Here is a 16,401-nt window from a genome sequence, read left to right on the forward strand (position 1 = left end):
TGTTTGATTGAGAGGAGTTGTAATATTTTATTAAGAGCCTTCCAGCTTCAACAGGTTGGTGTGGTTCACCCGATTGTGAATAATATTTTATATAATACAAGATGTGGATTAAAGCCAAAGACACATTTGTCAATGAAAAGCTAATCACGGGCTCTGTAAGATGGCTTGTCATGCACTAAGCCAGTAAAGAGATGACTATGTTAAATAAGTCGTGCGAGGGAAATTATATGTAAGAGAGAAATATAGTTGCTTAGCTACCAAAATTAATGTTTAGAGACTCACACAAATGTTTACTTCCTAATTGAGTACTCGACTGAGGACACCTTAACAAGCAAGCATAAACTAATTAAAAAAAAAAATCAATCTAAAACATGCAAACAAAGAAAAGTCAAAATGGCTGAAGTCAACATCGATCATACTTAATTAACTATGTTTGATTAGATTCCAAAGTAGCTATGGCTTTCATCATATGCCTGCCGTATCAACTCCAGTAAAGGCAGAGAAACGAGCTGATGATTTGGAAGGCCTACTACAAAGAGTAGATATTTTTTGTCTTCTAAAACAAGCTACCCAACATTGTCTTTGGGGTCTTCCAAAGCAAGCACATTTATAGGAAGACTAATAGAGTTGAGGGGGTGGGTCCACATTTTCTTTGGTTTGGAAGGTGCATTATTTTTCGTGCTTTGGTGAAACATTTCACCGAACACTGTGAAGCTGGAAGGGGTGGAATAGGGTGGGTGCGAGCGGGTGCACCAATAGTTGTGTGGGTGGTTGTGGCATTTCCCCAAAACAGCTGGGAGGGGTGGACTATGGACGTCGGGGGGGGAAAAGGAAAGGGGAAGGAGACGGAGGGAACGAAGACCCCCAACGGTGCTGGGAAGCGGCAGGGACCTGGGAAGGCTGGATCCTCGCGGTCCTGGTCGAAGGTGGCTAGGGGCTCGGCCCGACCATCAATGTGGACCACCCATGAGATCTCAGCTGAAGAGTTAGAGGAGGTCCAGAGGAGGTTCCCGAAGGTACTGGAGTTGACGCCGGAGTGGGTGGAAATGGAGAGGGAGGCCTGGAGCTCCATGGCGGTGATTGCGAGGAGTTTGGGGCGGCGAGTTCCGGTGGAGTGGGCTGCCCGGGAGATGAAAGCACGAGGGAAGTTGGAGTACGAGGTCGAAGCTTTCCCTATGGCCTCCAGGTACTTCGCTCTACGCTTCCGAAATGTGGAGGTGATGGGGACATCAGAGCCCTTCATCCAGATGATCCTGAGCCCCCGGATTGAGTCAGACCCGTTTATTTGCATATTTATTTTATTATTTTATTTCTGGGCTTGTTTGCATTCTAGGGTTTATTTGTAGTTTATGTTATTTCTGGGCTTATTTGCATTTTAGGGCTTATTTGTGTTATTTGTGGGTTTATTAGGATTTATTTCTGTGTAAGGGGGGTTTATGCAAGTTGTGTATTTGGGCCCTATATATAGGGAACTATTTTCATGATTAGGGTTTAATGCAGAATTAAAGAACTCTTTCCTCCCACGTCTCCTCTTCTTCTCTTCTCCTCCCTTCTTCTTCTTCTTCTCTTCTTCTTCCTCCTTCTCTTCTCCTCTTCTCCTGCTTTCATCTTAAAGTTAGTCCGGCATCAACTTGGTATCAGAGCAAGGCTAGTTTTGCTCCTGCTGCCAAAGCCCGATCCAACAACAGCCTTCCTTTCCCTCGGTTCTCACGGTGCTTCAAGAAGAACAGGGCCTTTCCTCTTTCTCGGTTTTCACCAGGCCCTCTCTCTCTCTTAGTTTCACCAGATCTCTTTCCTCTTCATCGGTTCCCACCAACGACAAGAGCAGAGCCCCTTCTCTGTCAATTTCGTCACCAGAAGGAAGGGCCGTCCCAACTCCCTCGGTCGGATCTTCTGCGGCAACCCCAGAAGGAAGGGCCGTCCCAACCTAGACCACCTTTCCCTTTCCCACGAAGCTCCCACCGGAGAAGCCCCCACCGGAGAAGACCCCACCGGCCATCGTGTTCGGTGACTCAACTCCACGGAAGCCCGACGCCTTGCTGTCCACTGTGCAGCACCCGGACTGCAGGAGTCGTGACCGACCGCCGCCCACAACCGCCCTGCGACAACCCCGGAACGCCCTCCGCTCGTGCCGTACCACACAGGAAGAGGCCGCTCGCCGCCGTTCGTCGCCGCCGACCACAGATCCGCGGGCGCGATTTCCGCCGCCGTCCCTTCGGTCGATCCACAGCCGCCGCCCTCCCCTCCATTCCGCAGCCGCCGCCGAGGACGTCGGCACATCCTCCCGAATCCGTCGGGAGGTTGAAGAAGAAGTCACGGTAACGGGTAGGTTCTAAACCCGTTACCCACAACCCGGTAACCCGGGTCTCCAAAAAAAAAAAAAAAAAAAAAAAACGCACGTGATTTCACGTGACAAACCCGTAACGGGTATAGGGTCGGGTCAAACCCGATAACCCGGATCCTAACGGATCCGAGTTAAAAAAGGGGACGCACGTGACCGCACGTGCCAAAAAAAAAAAAAAAAACCTTACCTCTGTTCATCTTCTCCCTCTGTTCGGCCGCCGCCGCCGCCGCCCGTGACGCGCCGCTCCACCCTAGTCGCCGCAGCCATCGCCCCTCCGGCCTCGCCGCCCCTGCCGCCGTCGAGATCCGTCGCCACTCCACCTTCCGTGGCCGCGCCGCCCGAGCCCAATCCACCTCCTGCCGCCGCCGAAGCTCGCACGCCGCGCCACCACCGCCTCTGCCGCGCCTTCACCGTCGTGCCGCCAGAGCCCGAGCCGCCGACCGCCTCCCGTCGCCGCCGAGGCCTCCGCCGCGTCCGCCGGTGCCGCCCCGCCCCGGGCTCCCCGCCGAGCCGCACCGTCTGCGCCTCCGCGACCGCCTTCGCCGACGTTCCAGTCGACGCCGCCGCCCGCCGCGCTCTACCTCGTCTTCTTCAGCGCCGCCCGCCGCTCCTCCTTCCGCCGAGCAACATCACCCCGCCTCCACCCCTCAACCGCCACAGTGTAGCTCTCCAGGTTTCGGTCCCCAGGATCACAGTCCCTCACGGATCAATCAACAGGCCCGTCCCCCTCTTCAGAGCCCAACCATCACTCTACAGGCCGCGCCCACACCCACGCTCGATCCAGGGCCCACTGCATCACCTGCGGCCCAACCGACTGCAGGTCCGCCCACTGCTTCAAAGGCCAATTCATAAACCTCCCTCATTTACAGGCCCGCCAGCCACACCACACAGCACACCCCATAGTTGGCAGGTCCATCAGGCCCCCAAGTTGCTGATATCAGGTCCACCGAGTTGCTGTGATTCGACCAGATTCGCGCCATCTGACGAGCCGACTCACCGCGCACCGATCGTCGCCCCAGTCCACGAGCACATGATTCTAGTCGCCTACTTCACGACAGGTAATAAGGTTTCTACTTTTCTTGGGCTTGTTCATTTAATTATGTTCTAGTTCTCTTGCATGATAGCCACATTTTGAAAACTTATATTGCTGTTATAATTCAGAACATTGAACCTTTCACTTCCGAACCCGTCCTATTACCCTTTAAATCTTGACATTAAATTAACACACCCTAGTAACAGGACGTTTCTCAACATTATTCGATCAGATTGATTTAGGATCAGAACAACTGTACTACTTGATTGCAATCTAATTTCTTAAATTGAATAATCTTAATCCTTAATTCTGATTAACCGAAGTAAAAAGCAGCAACATTTAAATTTTAAGTTATTATTGTGAAGACTTGCTGATTTCTGAAATCATAATAGATTGCATTAATAGGTTGTCCTGCATTAAATTTGGTCCTACATCATAGTTATTAGGGTTTCATTAGTGACACTGCAGTTCACATCATCACCTAGTGTCATCATTGCATGTCAACCTGTAGTGATATGGAGTACTATTTCAGTCAACCTAAAACCCCTGTAACTACCATGAATTCCGACATTTTGAGGTCTATCAAGGAACAGATCGTTGCCATACGGGCTGGATACAAGGAATTCAAACAAGAGATCCGTGAGCTCGTGCAAAATTCTAGGACCCCTAAATCGCCAGCCCCTGTTACAGCCCAACCTAAAATCGGTTTGGTCGCACCACCTGTAGTCCTTCCCCACTCTCCTAGGCACCAAACCCAATACTCTAGGTGTCAACAATTCGGCCACATAGCGCCTCAATGCTCCACTAAGAACTATCCGATTACTGAACCAGAAGTTAGGAACCAAGAGGCCGAATATGTCGAAGAAGTCTATGAACCAAATATAGAAGACTACGAAGAAGACTTTGAAGACGAACCTACAGAATTGGACTTTGTCCAAAATGACTTCCAAAGGGAGACTATTGATCTAAGTACAACCAAGCCACTTCACATCACTACTGTGGAAGAGGTAGTGACAGATATTGAGAGCCAGACACCTGAATTGGCACTTGTAGCTAAAGATACCCGCGTGGAGTCCAATCTTGAACATTCCCCTATAGTAGTTTCCCTTCTAGAGGAGTTTAATGATGTAGTCCCTGATGATCTTCCGGATGCACTTTCTCCGATGTGTGATATCCAACACGCAATTGATCTAGTTCCCGGAGTATTTCTGCCCAACCTTCCACATCATAGGCTCAACCCAAAGGCATATGCTAGGACCTGGGATTTAATATTACCGACAGTTGAGTTTGCATATAATAGTTCGGTTCATAAGTCCATAGGCATGAATCCATTCGAAGTGGTGCTTGATTACAAACCTAGGCAACCCATAGACCTGTTTTTCATATCTCATCAGTATAGAGTCGTTGAGTCTGCACAATCAATTGCATCACATCCACATTCATTGTATCAAGAAATCAGCAATTGTAGTCACTTTAATAATTTAAAATATAAATTCCTTGCTGATTTACACGGACGTTATAAAGAGTTAAGTGAAAAAGATTACGTCATGATAAGAATTAGGCTTGAACGATTTTCTTCAGATACGTTTAAGAAATTGCAAACTTGCAGTGCAGAACCGTTCAAAATCTTAAAGAAAATCAGTTCGAATGCATATGTTGTGGATCTTCCTGATGACTATGGGATTAGTGCGACATTTAATATTAAAGATTTAGTCCCATACAAAAAAATAATATTCATGCCTTCTGACCCCTTTATTGATATACATGCCTATGTTGGACACACTGACCTATTACCTGCTGTTGAGCCACCACCTACCAAATTTCATGCACGCAGAGAACAAATAGAACATATATTGGATGAACAGGTTATTCCAACCAGGAACGGTGGTTACCAACGTTACCCTTGTTCGGTGGAAAGGTCGACCAAAACCTGATGTGACGTGGATTTCCAGAGCACAGTTGCAGCGCCTCAACCCCGATCTTCTGGAGCAGTACGACGGCCAGCCAGAGCTGTACTCGACGGGGTCGAGTTTTTCTCACCCGGGAGGAGTTGATGGGGACATCAGAGCCCTTCATCCAGATGATCCTGAGCCCCCGGATTGAGTCAGACCCGTTTATTTGCATATTTATTTTATTATTTTATTTCTGGGCTTGTTTGCATTCTAGGGTTTATTTGTAGTTTATGTTATTTCTGGGCTTATTTGCATTTTAGGGCTTATTTGTGTTATTTGTGGGTTTATTAGGATTTATTTCTGTGTAAGGGGGGTTTATGCAAGTTGTGTATTTGGGCCCTATATATAGGGAACTATTTTCATGATTAGGGTTTAATGCAGAATTAAAGAACTCTTTCCTCCCACGTCTCCTCTTCTTCTCTTCTCCTCCCTTCTTCTTCTTCTCTTCTTCTTCCTCCTTCTCTTCTCCTCTTCTCCTGCTTTCATCTTAAAGTTAGTCCGGCATCAGGAGGACAGGGAGGCGATGCTGGTAAGAGGTCCATGGATTATCGCTGGACAGTTACTGGGGGTGGAGAGGTGGCAACCGGATTTTGTTCCCGGGAGGAAGGAGGTCAATAAGGTGGTGGTTTGGCTTCGCCTCCCAGGGTTGCCACTCGAGTACTGGCGTAAGGAATCTATCTGGGAAATTGCTACAGAGGCCGGCATCCCAATCGAAGCTGACGGTTTCACGGAGGATCGCCGTCGTATGGGGTATGCGAGGGTCAAGGTGGAGGTGAATGCCAGCTTACCGGTGCGGCCGGGGGTGTTTATCAGAGGGAAGGAAGGGAAGCTTTGGCAGACCTTCACATATGAGTATCTGTAGCCGGTATGCTACCACTGTGGTCGGCTCGGCCATGAAGGGAATGGGTGCCGGTCTGCTACCCCGGAGTCGGCTACCGAGAGTGGGGGGTCCGGGGCCAAAGCGACTGTGGGAGAAAAACCCGATCATGACTCCGGCGGCCAGGCGGAACCAGCGGTGGACGGGACATGCGGCCGAGCTTTTGGCCCATGGCTTGCCACGCATAGAGTGCCAATGCCGGCGCGCGCGGGTGCTGCCACAACTCAGATTCGTCAGTCCATAGAGGCCGAGCCGAGACCTTCCCACGCGAAGCCGATCTCCCCGGAGTCGCCCGTGGACACTGATGGGTGGCAAAAGCCTACCAAGGTGGCCAGGCGGCGGTCGCCGGAGAAGGGGGTGGTGGGCGACTCGGTGGCAAAGGAGACCGAGGCAACTCAACTAGGTGCGAGTGCCGTTTCAACCTTGGAGCATGTTGGGACGGTAGGTGAGCCTGGCCGGGCGGAGTCGGGACGGGCTGGATTGATTGGGCTAATGCCAAGCCCTGCGGCCCAAGGCGGGATGGGCCTGTTGGAGTCGGACCAGGCTGCTGCAACCGGGCTGTCCTCGGGCCAGGGCCCAAGCCCGATGAAGCGGGTCAGGAGCCCGGCTAGAGCGACTCGGAGCTCCGGGGCGGATCGAGTGGCGAGTGAGTCGAACCTCCTCAGATCGTCTTCATCTTCCTCCTTCGAAGACCTGACAACTCGCCGGAAGGGGGAAGGGAGGAGGCACTTTCGGAGTGCCTCCCTGCCCCGGTGAGACCCCTTCTCGACCGCTGCCGGCCGGTGTTGCGACTGGTGGAGCAGTGGCGGAGAAGGTCCCTGTGCCGAGCGGCGGAGAGGGTACCATCTCCGCGGCCGGCATCGGTCAAAGGCGGTAGGAGGGTCCCGGCTGAGGAGCGGGGACTGGAAGGCAGCGCGATGGCTGGGAAGACGGATGAGTTCCCGGCTCGGCGCCCTGAGGTGAGTTCGACTGGGGGTTCTTCAAAGGATCTGTTTCCCCCTTCTAAATTAATAGGGAAGGGAAGGAAAGAGATGGGGCACCCTGAGGCGCCAAGAGGCTCCATCCAAGGGTTGATGCGGCTGCCATCGCCTTCAGGGATTGTGGTAAGGAGGGGCCTGGCGTCTGGTTCGGGACAAGGATCTTCTTCTCCGATCTTGGAGCATGGGAAGGTGGTGGATCTGTTGAGAGCTGCGATCCAGGAGGATGTTTCCACATCAGGGGAAGGAGTGATCTCTGTACCCGCAGTGATTAGCCCAGTGAGAGGGGGCCAAAATTCTTCTTAATGTTTGAATGAAGATGCTCGCTTGGAATTGTAGGAGGGCAGCCAAGCCGTCCTTCTTGTTGTCATTTAAGAGATTGATTCAGCTTCATGGCCCGAATATCTGTTTTCTTTGTGAAACCCGAGTATCGGAAGATGGGTTGCGTCGAGTGCAGCGACGCTTGGCAGTTGATTGGGAATCGTATGCAGTTGAGTCTCGGGGCTTGTCTGGGGGCATCCTAGTGTTATGGAGGCGGGGGATAGCTTCTGTAGATATCATCTGCAATTGTTTTCAGCAGGTTGTGATGGTAATTTCGGAACCACATAATCCTCCTTGGGTTTTGTGAGGAGTTTATGCCAGCACTGACTACCGGACTAGGAGAGTACTTTGGGACGAGCTGACGAGTCTGTTGACCCAGGGAGTGCCGACTATGGTGGTAGGTGATTTTAACTGCATCTTAAGCCCGAGTGAGAAGAGAGGAGGCAGAGCCTACTCAGAGTCTGTGGACAGAAAAAAGTTTCAGGAGGTTTTGGAGAGGAATGGACTGGTGGACCTCAGCTTCTCTGGATCTCGATTCACCTGGTGCAACAATCAGCTTGGGCAGGCTAGAGTGTGGGAGCGGATTGATAGGGCACTTGCTTCTCTAGACTGGGTTCAGCGTTTTCCATCCTATCAGGTTAGTCATCTAGCCCGGATTGCTTCTGATCATTGCCCTCTTTCGATCTCCACAGTGTCGGGGTCCACACGTCATAGCCCTTTCTGCTTTGAGAAGCTACGGTTGTCATACCCCCAGTCTTGGGATGTGGTCAGGGAGGCTTGGGGTATGCCAGTACGGGGTGATGCTATGCAGAGGGTGTCGCGTCGGCTGGAGCTTACCAAGCGGCGCCTTCGTCGATGGAACCGTAAGGTCGTCGGCAATGTTTTTCAGAGATTAGAGGCAGTGGAGGCCCAGATAGTGGATTTCCAGGGGCGGAAGGATCGGGGAGAGGAGCTTACGGTGGTAGATATGGCGGACTTACGGCGATCTCTAGCCACCCATCATTCTTTGCTTTGCCAGCAAGAGATCTTTTGGAGACAGAAATCTAGAGTACAGTGGGTTAAGGATGGTGACCGGAACACCAGCTTCTTCCACCGGTCGACAATCATTAGAAGGCAGAGGAACATGTTCGCTCCTTGCGGGTTGGGGCAGGTCAATGGGTGGAGGAGGATGCTGCAGTGAGACAGGTGTTAGTGGAGTTCTTCAGATCGAGGTGGATGGAGGATGATGGATCACATGTTACAGGTCAGCTCCCCAGGTCGGGGGCTAGTATTGAGGAGACAGAAAATGCAGCTTTGATTCGACCCGTGTCAGAGATGGAGGTAAAGGAGGCGGTATGGAGTCTGGCTGAGGATAAGGCCCCAGGGCCGGATGGATTCCCACCCTTCTTCTTTCGGAGGTATTGGTACATCATTCAGAGGGGAGTGGTGGAGGCAGTTCAGCTTTACTTTAGTCGGTCGGTGATGCCGGATGAGTGGAAGGCCACCTTTATAACATTGATACCGAAGCGTCTGGATGCTTCATAGCCGAGTCATTATAGGCCCATTAGTTTATGCACTACTATGTACAAGGTAGTCGCGAGGATCATGGTGGAGAGGATGAAAGATATGCTACCGAGGATCATTAGCCAAGAGCAGGAAGCTTTTGTGGGAGGGAGGAGTATTTCTGATAACATTTTGCTAGCTCAGGAGATGATGAGGGACCTAGTGCGCGCCTCGAGGAGGCGATGCTTGATGGTAGTGAAGTTGAACATGGAGTGTGCCTACGACCGGATACGGTGGGATTTTCTTCGGCAGACGCTGGAGAGTTTCGGATTCCACCAGATTTGGATTGACTGGATCTTGGGATGTGTGCAGAGGCCCAGTTTTTTTATTTTGATCAATGGCACACCATCGCCTTTCTTTCGAGCTACTATGGGTCTTCTCAGTCGAGGCTGGTTCGTATCTCGGCAGGGAGATCAGCTTCTTAGGCGGCTACGCTCTTCGCGGCGCTTCTTTTGCTTTTTTGAGGCCTGCTCGGTCGCGCCCTTTCTGGAGGCGATAGCCTCCTCGGCCTTCGCGTACTTCTGAGCTCGGGCTAGCATCTCCGTAAAGTCGGCGAGAAAGCTCTTCACGATGGAGAAGAGAAATCTGTACGAGCGAGCCCCAGTCTTTAGCGCCGACATGGCTATTGACTGGTCAAGCTTGCGGACCTCCCAGGTCGCAGCAGTGAAGTGGTCGAGATATTCTCTGAGGGATTCCCCCTCCTTTTGCTTAACGTCCAAGAGGAAATCCGATATCCGCCGCTGGCGCCGGCTGGCAACAAAGTTGGTGGCGAACTGTCTGCCGAGCTGCTCAAAGGAGGATATCATGCTCAGCTTCAGTTCCGAGAACCAAAGCCGAGCCGTTCCCCGAAGAGTTGCAGGGAAGGCCTTGCAGAGCACAGCCTCCGAGGACCCTTGCAAAGCCATAAGGGCTCGGTAGCTCTCCAAATGATCGAGGAGGTCGGTAGTTCCGTTGTAAGGCTCCACTTGAGGCATTTTGAACCTCGGTGGGACCGGCTCGTCCTCGATCTGGCGGAAAAATGGGAACTTGGTGGTAAATTCGAAGTCGCCCTCTCGCCTTGCCTTCCTGCTGTGAAGCGCCTCAATCTGGCGCTCAAGGTTCTCGATCTTCCTATCGAGCTCTCCAACCTGGGGAGTCGCCACGGTGGTCCGCTCCGGCTCATGGCGGTCCGGGGCCGACTCGGCCTCCGAAAACTGTGGCCTTTTGTCTATGCTCCTCCCCGACAATTCTTTCCGAGGAGACGTCCGGGCCGAGTCTTGGCGACAGCATCGCTCTTCGTTGTTGGCCCTTGAGGAGCCGTGGAGGTTTTGGCCCTAGGGCACCGGTCCATTTGGGGGGAGCATTGGCTAGTTCTGGGCCTGCGGAGGCGGCATAGGTGGGGCTTCCCCACGCTGCATTCCTTGGACAGCGGCGGCCAAGGCCTGAATCTGCTGCATCAGAATGTTGAACTGTTTCGGCTGGACCTAGGGAGCTGGATCAGCCGGAGATGGCGAGTTCCGGACAGAGTGTCCGGGGCTTTGTGGGAGACGCCGGGAGGCATTAGAGGCTTCTTTACTTCTCAATTTCATGGCCACGACTCGAGCCCTTCCTCTAGCGCCAACTGTTGCTGGAAACTGGACCCGAGGACGACCGGTCCGCTGGGAAAGAGGAGCTCCGGTGCTGGGACAGCGGGTGGCGATCCGTCGGCGGGCGGTGTCCTCCGAGAGACCTGTAAAATGCCGGTGGCCGGGGTTTCCGGCGCCGACCCTCCGATGCTTAAGTCAGAGGGGCTAATGTGTAAGGAAAAAGTGGAGATATATTTTTCTGGGTTTCAGAGTCCCTCCCTCTAAGATGGGAGGGTTCCCCTTTTATAGAGGGGCGCTGGGTTACCTGTGATGTGATGGGGCGAAGTTGCCATACGGCTGAGCACGTCGCATGAACTGGTGTACGATCAAGTAAATTAATGCCTTGTCATCGGAGATGTGGTCGGGATCAGGGAGTTGTCAGGGCCGGCTGGATGCAGCCGAGCTGATTTACCGTGGAGGATTGGAAATCCATAGATAACAGGCGCCCCGCGCATTAATTATTGAGTAAGACGAAGATACAAATTAATTGTTGAGTAAGCCGGAGATACGCATTAATTGTTGAGTAAGTCAGAGGTCTGCGGAGGCCATGCGCATTAAATGCTCGGGGCGGTGGCAGGATGTGATCTCTGATCGGACTACAGAAGGATGTGACCGCGGTAGGCGAGTGGCGAGGTCGGACTTCCGAGGTCGGGCGCATGGTCGGGCGTTCGGGGTCGGGAGTCCGAGGCTGGGCGCCTGGTCGGGCGTCTGAGGCCGGGCACTTTCGAGGCCATGTGCTGTTGCCGTGCTCACGTGCTTTGGGCGACTTACATTCCCCCAACAGAACTTTTCCTCTCCTATATGTCCAATCACTCTCTAATTCTCTGCAACATTACATCACACATGCGAAATAAGACCAATATTCACATGGAGAGAACTAGGGAGGAAGAGTTCCAAAAGCTCAAATTTTTACACAGGAGGTGAGAAAAAAAAGAAAACTAATAAAAGAAAAAAAGTTGCTGCACCATTAAAATCTAAGAAGCAAACAAGAAGCAAGGAGTGAATTGTCCAGGCTTGTCGCCATTCCAGTAGATCCGATCAGAAAAGGAGGAGCAAGCCAATTAATGCCTCACCTATCTATTCACAGTTTCCCTTCATCTTCCATCATCTTTGATTCCTTATCCCCTCACCCTGGAGGCTGGAGCTGTCGCTCTCCCCCTCCTGCACGTCCAGGCTGAGGCTCTGCCTGAACCACTCGCCGGCCGACGACGTCCCGGCACTGCTGGTCAACCTGCTCGACGTGTCCCCCTCGTCGATGGCCTCCGCCGGCAGCACGAAAGCTGGCTTGAAGGGGGGCACCTCCGGCGGCGGGGCCGAATTAGAAATGATCTGCACGATGGCCTGCGTCTTGGGCCGCTCTCCGGGGCTCGGGTGGCTGCAGGCCAGGCCAAGGAGGAGCAACCTCTCTGCCTCCTCCGGCTTGTATCCAGTCCCAAGCAGGGGATCGACGGCGTCGAGAATTCGGCCCTCGCGGTGGAACCGCCAGACCCAGTCGACCAGGGGCTGGAAGTTGGCGAAGATCGGGCCGCAGCCGCAGACGACCGCGAGGATGACGGCGCCAAAGGCATAGACATCGGACTCTCGCGTGAACTTGTGAGTGAGGAGGCATTCTGGAGCGATGTAGCCCCTGGTGCCGGCGACGTCGATGTCGGTGTAGGAGGTCTTGTCGGTGTTGAGGGCGCGGGCGAGGCCGAAGTCCCCGAGGCGGGCGTCGAAGGCGGAGTCGAGCATGATATTGGAGCACTTGATGTCGCGGTGGACGACCATCTGATTGTACTCGTAGTGGAGGTAATGGAGGGCGGAGGCGACGCCGGTGAGGATGTTGTAGCGGCGGTCCCAGCTGAGCAGCGGCCGGCTGGGGCCGCCGAAGAGGTGCTGGTCCAGGCTGCCGTTGGGCATGTACTCGTAGACCAGAAGCAGCACGCCGTTTTTATGGCACCACCCTGCAGGTGCAACAATCAAGTATTATTAGCTAGGGTTTTTTTTGGTTCGCGAACATTCTTCTAATAATTAAAATTTTTATAAATATTTTCTTCAAATTGATACTTATTTTTTACTCTCATAAATTATTATTTTTCACAAATACTTCTAAAATAATAACGATTATTTCAATACTGTTAATAAAAATCATATTTATTTTAATTAAAAATAAAATAAAATTTTGAAATCATTTTTTTGGTCTTCCATCACAATCATGTTATAAATATTTTAATTATTTTAATTTAAAATAGTTAATTTTTTAACGGCGTAAATATATATGTAAAAAAAAGTAAAATAATTATTTTATAAAGATATATTTATAAATATTAAGTATTCATGCAAAATTTGATAGTTAAATAGATATTTAGGAAAAAAATTAGCTAAAATTTTTTCAACATGATGAGCAGGGGTATTGTTTTTAGATTATGATTGATTGGGTCCTAATCTTACCCAACGTGCAAATTGGGCACGTTAAAATCTTTGAATCTTTTCTTATGGGATAGAGTATCTTGGTCAAATCTTTGAATCGATCAACGTCAACTGTAGGGTAGTGAATAAAACAGGAGAGAATGATGAAGCACAGCCTAGCCATCCATGGCCGATTGATGCATGGGTGGTGGATAATGAAATTGAAATAAAGTGTACATGAACTCTTACGTCACAATGCATTGCTGCCAATAGGGTACACATGGGAAGATGTCGCTCTACAGAGAGAAATTATTGGATGGATGGCGGACCAGTCCAATAGTCACCCGCCACATCACCTATAGCACCAATTCTGAATTGCTATAATGACCATGACCGCTTAATAAATGCCTCCGAGTTGGAGCATAAAGATGCTTCTTACTTGACTGGAATTTTTTAAAAAAACGAAAAAATTGTATTTTCATAAAAATATAATTTCTATATTTTATAAAAAAAAATTTTTTGTGAAAACATGAAAAAGTTATTTTTTCATGAGCTGAAAATTACTCTATTTTTATTTTTTTTCAAAAAAATCATTCAGCATTAAAGAGGCATTAAAGACCTAATTTTTATTAAGAATATAATAGAAATTACATATAATTTTTTCAAAAAAGTAAATGGTCAACCAAACATAAGCACTCTGTAAATATGTCACTTTTCCATGGTCAACCAAATATGCCAAAAGTATTTTTTCAGGCATCCTTTTTCTAAAAATCTTCTTCTCAAGAATTATATTTTTAGGAGGAAAAATGTTTTCCGCGAACCAAACGAGCCATAAGCAAAACATTTTAAAATAAAATATGTTGTCTAGGTGGTTTGATGTAATTCATATTTGAATTTTTCAAGCAAGACCTTCTGCGAAGGATTACAAGAACATAGCGAGAAGTGGGGAAAATTGCCTCTACTCTTTTGGAAAAAAAAGTAGCTTTATTTATGGTATTAATAGTAATACAAAGTGATATTATCTAAAATTAATTCACCTAATATGGGCCGACACGTTGCAAGCAATTTCAAATAGATTTAAATTTTGAACTGCTTCAGCACTGTAATTAAAAAAAAATTTAGGAACAAAAGAATGATTATGACTTAATAAAAACAGTTATGGCTCATTTCTTGAATTTCATCTCTAATTGTAATATATTCTTGCTCCCACATCTATATAACCTGGGCTAAAGAACTCTAAAAGAAGAGGTACTCATAGTTCAAAGCTCTTATGAGAGTACCAATATTAGAGCTATATGAAATACCATTATTATATAAAAAAAAAATCTCATGATGAGAGGCTCTCAAGCCCTCACCTATCAATTTGCCTCTTTCTTTTTTTTTTGTAATTAAGTAGATCTATAGCTTACCAAGATCGAGGTGAAGGCCGAGGCCGAAATCGCAATTGATGAGAGAAAGCCGAGGTGAAGATCGAGATAAAGATAAAGGCTGAAGTGAAAATCATGATTGGGATGAATCCGAAATCGAGCTACCAAATTTGAGGTCGAGGTGAAAAAACTAAGGTCAGAAAACCGAGGTGACATTGAGATAAAAAGATAGAGATGGAGGAGGTCTGATCACAAAGGACAATATTCTATACTAATTTTTTTTATATTTTATATTTTTTATTGTTAATCTAAAATTCTTGCTGATTTAGTTATCAAAAGATCTAGTCAAAGAAAATCTAACGAGTTTTTTTTTTAATATGTATAGATCAGCATCTCCACGTGGATTGACTGGTGGCTTTAGGACCATCATAGTCAACACAAAGACAATCTAATATCATTATGGTATTCCATCATGACTATTGGTACAAGAGTAAAACTAGGCTTCTACGTCAAATTATCAACATCATATCACATCATGTCAGCATACATCATGTAAGGGAACGTAAATCATCAACATCATATGATGGTTGACCAAGCAAGATATTCTAAAAAGAATATCTCCTACTTATATCCTTGCACGGTGGGTCCTATTTAACACTTTAAAACAATTACTAGCGAATATACCCTTCAGAAAATTAGGAAAAGAAGCAGTCGAAAACTCACCGCGCAGGGGGACAAGGTGCTTGTGGCGTAGGCAATTGATGATGGTGAGCTCGGCCAGGAAATCATCCTGGCCTTTACTGCTGGCCCTCGAGAACTTCTTCACTGCCACCGTTACGTCGTTCTCCGCCCGGAGCAACCCCATGTACACTTCCCCAAATCCCCCTTCTCCTAGCTTCATCTTCGTATCAAATTTATTGGTAGCCTTCTTGAGGGTCTCAAACTTGAACTCCCTCGGCATCCCTGGGAGGCTCTTGAGCTTGTCGCTCAATACCCGGCGGTCCAACACCCCCACCCTCTTCCTTCTCTTAGACCGCGCCACCAAGAGCAGCATAGCTACCACCAGTGCCCCAAGAACCAGACCACCGGCGAGGTACCACTTCCACCAGCCCGGGTTCCGGTCGTCGGGGAGCTTTTCGACCGTTATGTTCCAATCTAGCACGCAGTTGAGCTGATACGTGATGCCGGTGGAGGCCGAGAACCCGAAGTATGACCACTGTCGGACGTAGTTGCTGATGTCGAGCGAGGTATTGAGGACGGCGAGGTTTGGCTTCGATCGGCCGCGGACGGCCATGTAGACCGAGATATGGCGAGCGGCGCCATCGTAATCGATCCACACGGTGTAGTTGATGCCATTTCCTAGGGTGGCGATTGTGATGTTTAATGGCGTCAGCGGGGTTGTGATGTTCGAGGCGACGCTGTTTAAGTTGAGGCCGACGTGATTGTCGTCGGGGTCGTAGCTCTCCTTCACCGTGTCTAGCTCGACAGCGACGAAGCTGTTGGAGGAGTTGCCGTCGGTGGTGGCGTTAGTGAGGCCGAGGTATCCGCCATCGCTGCCCGGCGGGGGATTCGCGGTGTCGGGAGCGATGACGAAGGCCAAGCCTTCGCCGGGGGTCTTGTTGTCCGGGCGGTTGATGTTGATGGAGAAGGTGATGTTGAAGGAGGCGACGTACCGAAGGGGGTGGTCTCGGTCCTCCCAGAGCTTGAAAGGATCCTTAAAGAACACCCGGCCGGACTTGTTGACGAGGTAAGGGCGGACGTTGAAGCTGTCAGGGGTGATTTGGAGGGCGCCCTTGGAGATGCTGGCGTCGGCCCGGATGCTGAGGTTGGTGTTCCCGTCGTCCCCGGTGAAGTAGGGGAATACGTGGGTCTCGTAGGAGACGGAAGAGGTGGCGTTCGTCTCCGAACGAGCCTTGGGAAGGTGGAGGAGGAGGAGGAGGAGGGAGAGGAAGGAAAGGTAGTGATGGATGTTTGGTGATTTGGTCATCGTAGGAAA

The 16,401-nt window shown here is 49.8% G+C and overlaps 2 protein-coding genes across 2 annotated transcripts; one reads left to right on the forward strand and one right to left on the reverse strand.

The window, feature by feature from the left end:
- The first annotated feature begins 809 nt into the window (after positions 1-809).
- On the forward strand, positions 810-6,191 carry LOC120112511. The gene is made up of 2 exons (XM_039132066.1): positions 810-1,217; positions 5,838-6,191. The coding sequence occupies exons 1-2, from the start codon at positions 810-812 to the stop codon at positions 6,189-6,191; spliced, it is 762 nt and encodes a 253-aa protein (XP_038987994.1).
- A 5,327-nt stretch (positions 6,192-11,518) lies between these two features.
- LOC120112348 (probable L-type lectin-domain containing receptor kinase S.5) lies at positions 11,519-16,401 on the reverse strand. The gene is made up of 2 exons (XM_039131418.1): positions 15,129-16,401; positions 11,519-12,593 (listed from the first exon to the last, which is right to left on the reverse strand). The coding sequence occupies exons 1-2, from the start codon at positions 16,390-16,392 to the stop codon at positions 11,755-11,757; spliced, it is 2,103 nt and encodes a 700-aa protein (XP_038987346.1). The 5' UTR covers positions 16,393-16,401; the 3' UTR covers positions 11,519-11,754.

This window comes from Phoenix dactylifera, chromosome 11 (assembly GCF_009389715.1).
Source record: "Phoenix dactylifera cultivar Barhee BC4 chromosome 11, palm_55x_up_171113_PBpolish2nd_filt_p, whole genome shotgun sequence".
Classification (NCBI taxonomy): Eukaryota; Viridiplantae; Streptophyta; class Magnoliopsida; order Arecales; family Arecaceae; genus Phoenix; species Phoenix dactylifera.

Excerpts from the sequence above, each read along its gene's own strand:
- LOC120112511 (XM_039132066.1), top strand. The coding sequence starts at position 810 with ATGGACGTCGGGGGGGGAAAAGGAAAGGGGAAGGAGACGGAGGGAACG. Across the intron at positions 1,218-5,837 it reads TACGCTTCCGAAATGTGGAG|GAGGACAGGGAGGCGATGCT; the intron begins GTGATGGGGACA and ends GTCCGGCATCAG.
- LOC120112348 (XM_039131418.1), bottom strand. The coding sequence starts at position 16,392 with ATGACCAAATCACCAAACATCCATCACTACCTTTCCTTCCTCTCCCTC. Across the intron at positions 12,594-15,128 it reads GCACCTTGTCCCCCTGCGCG|GGTGGTGCCATAAAAACGGC; the intron begins GTGAGTTTTCGA and ends TTGCACCTGCAG.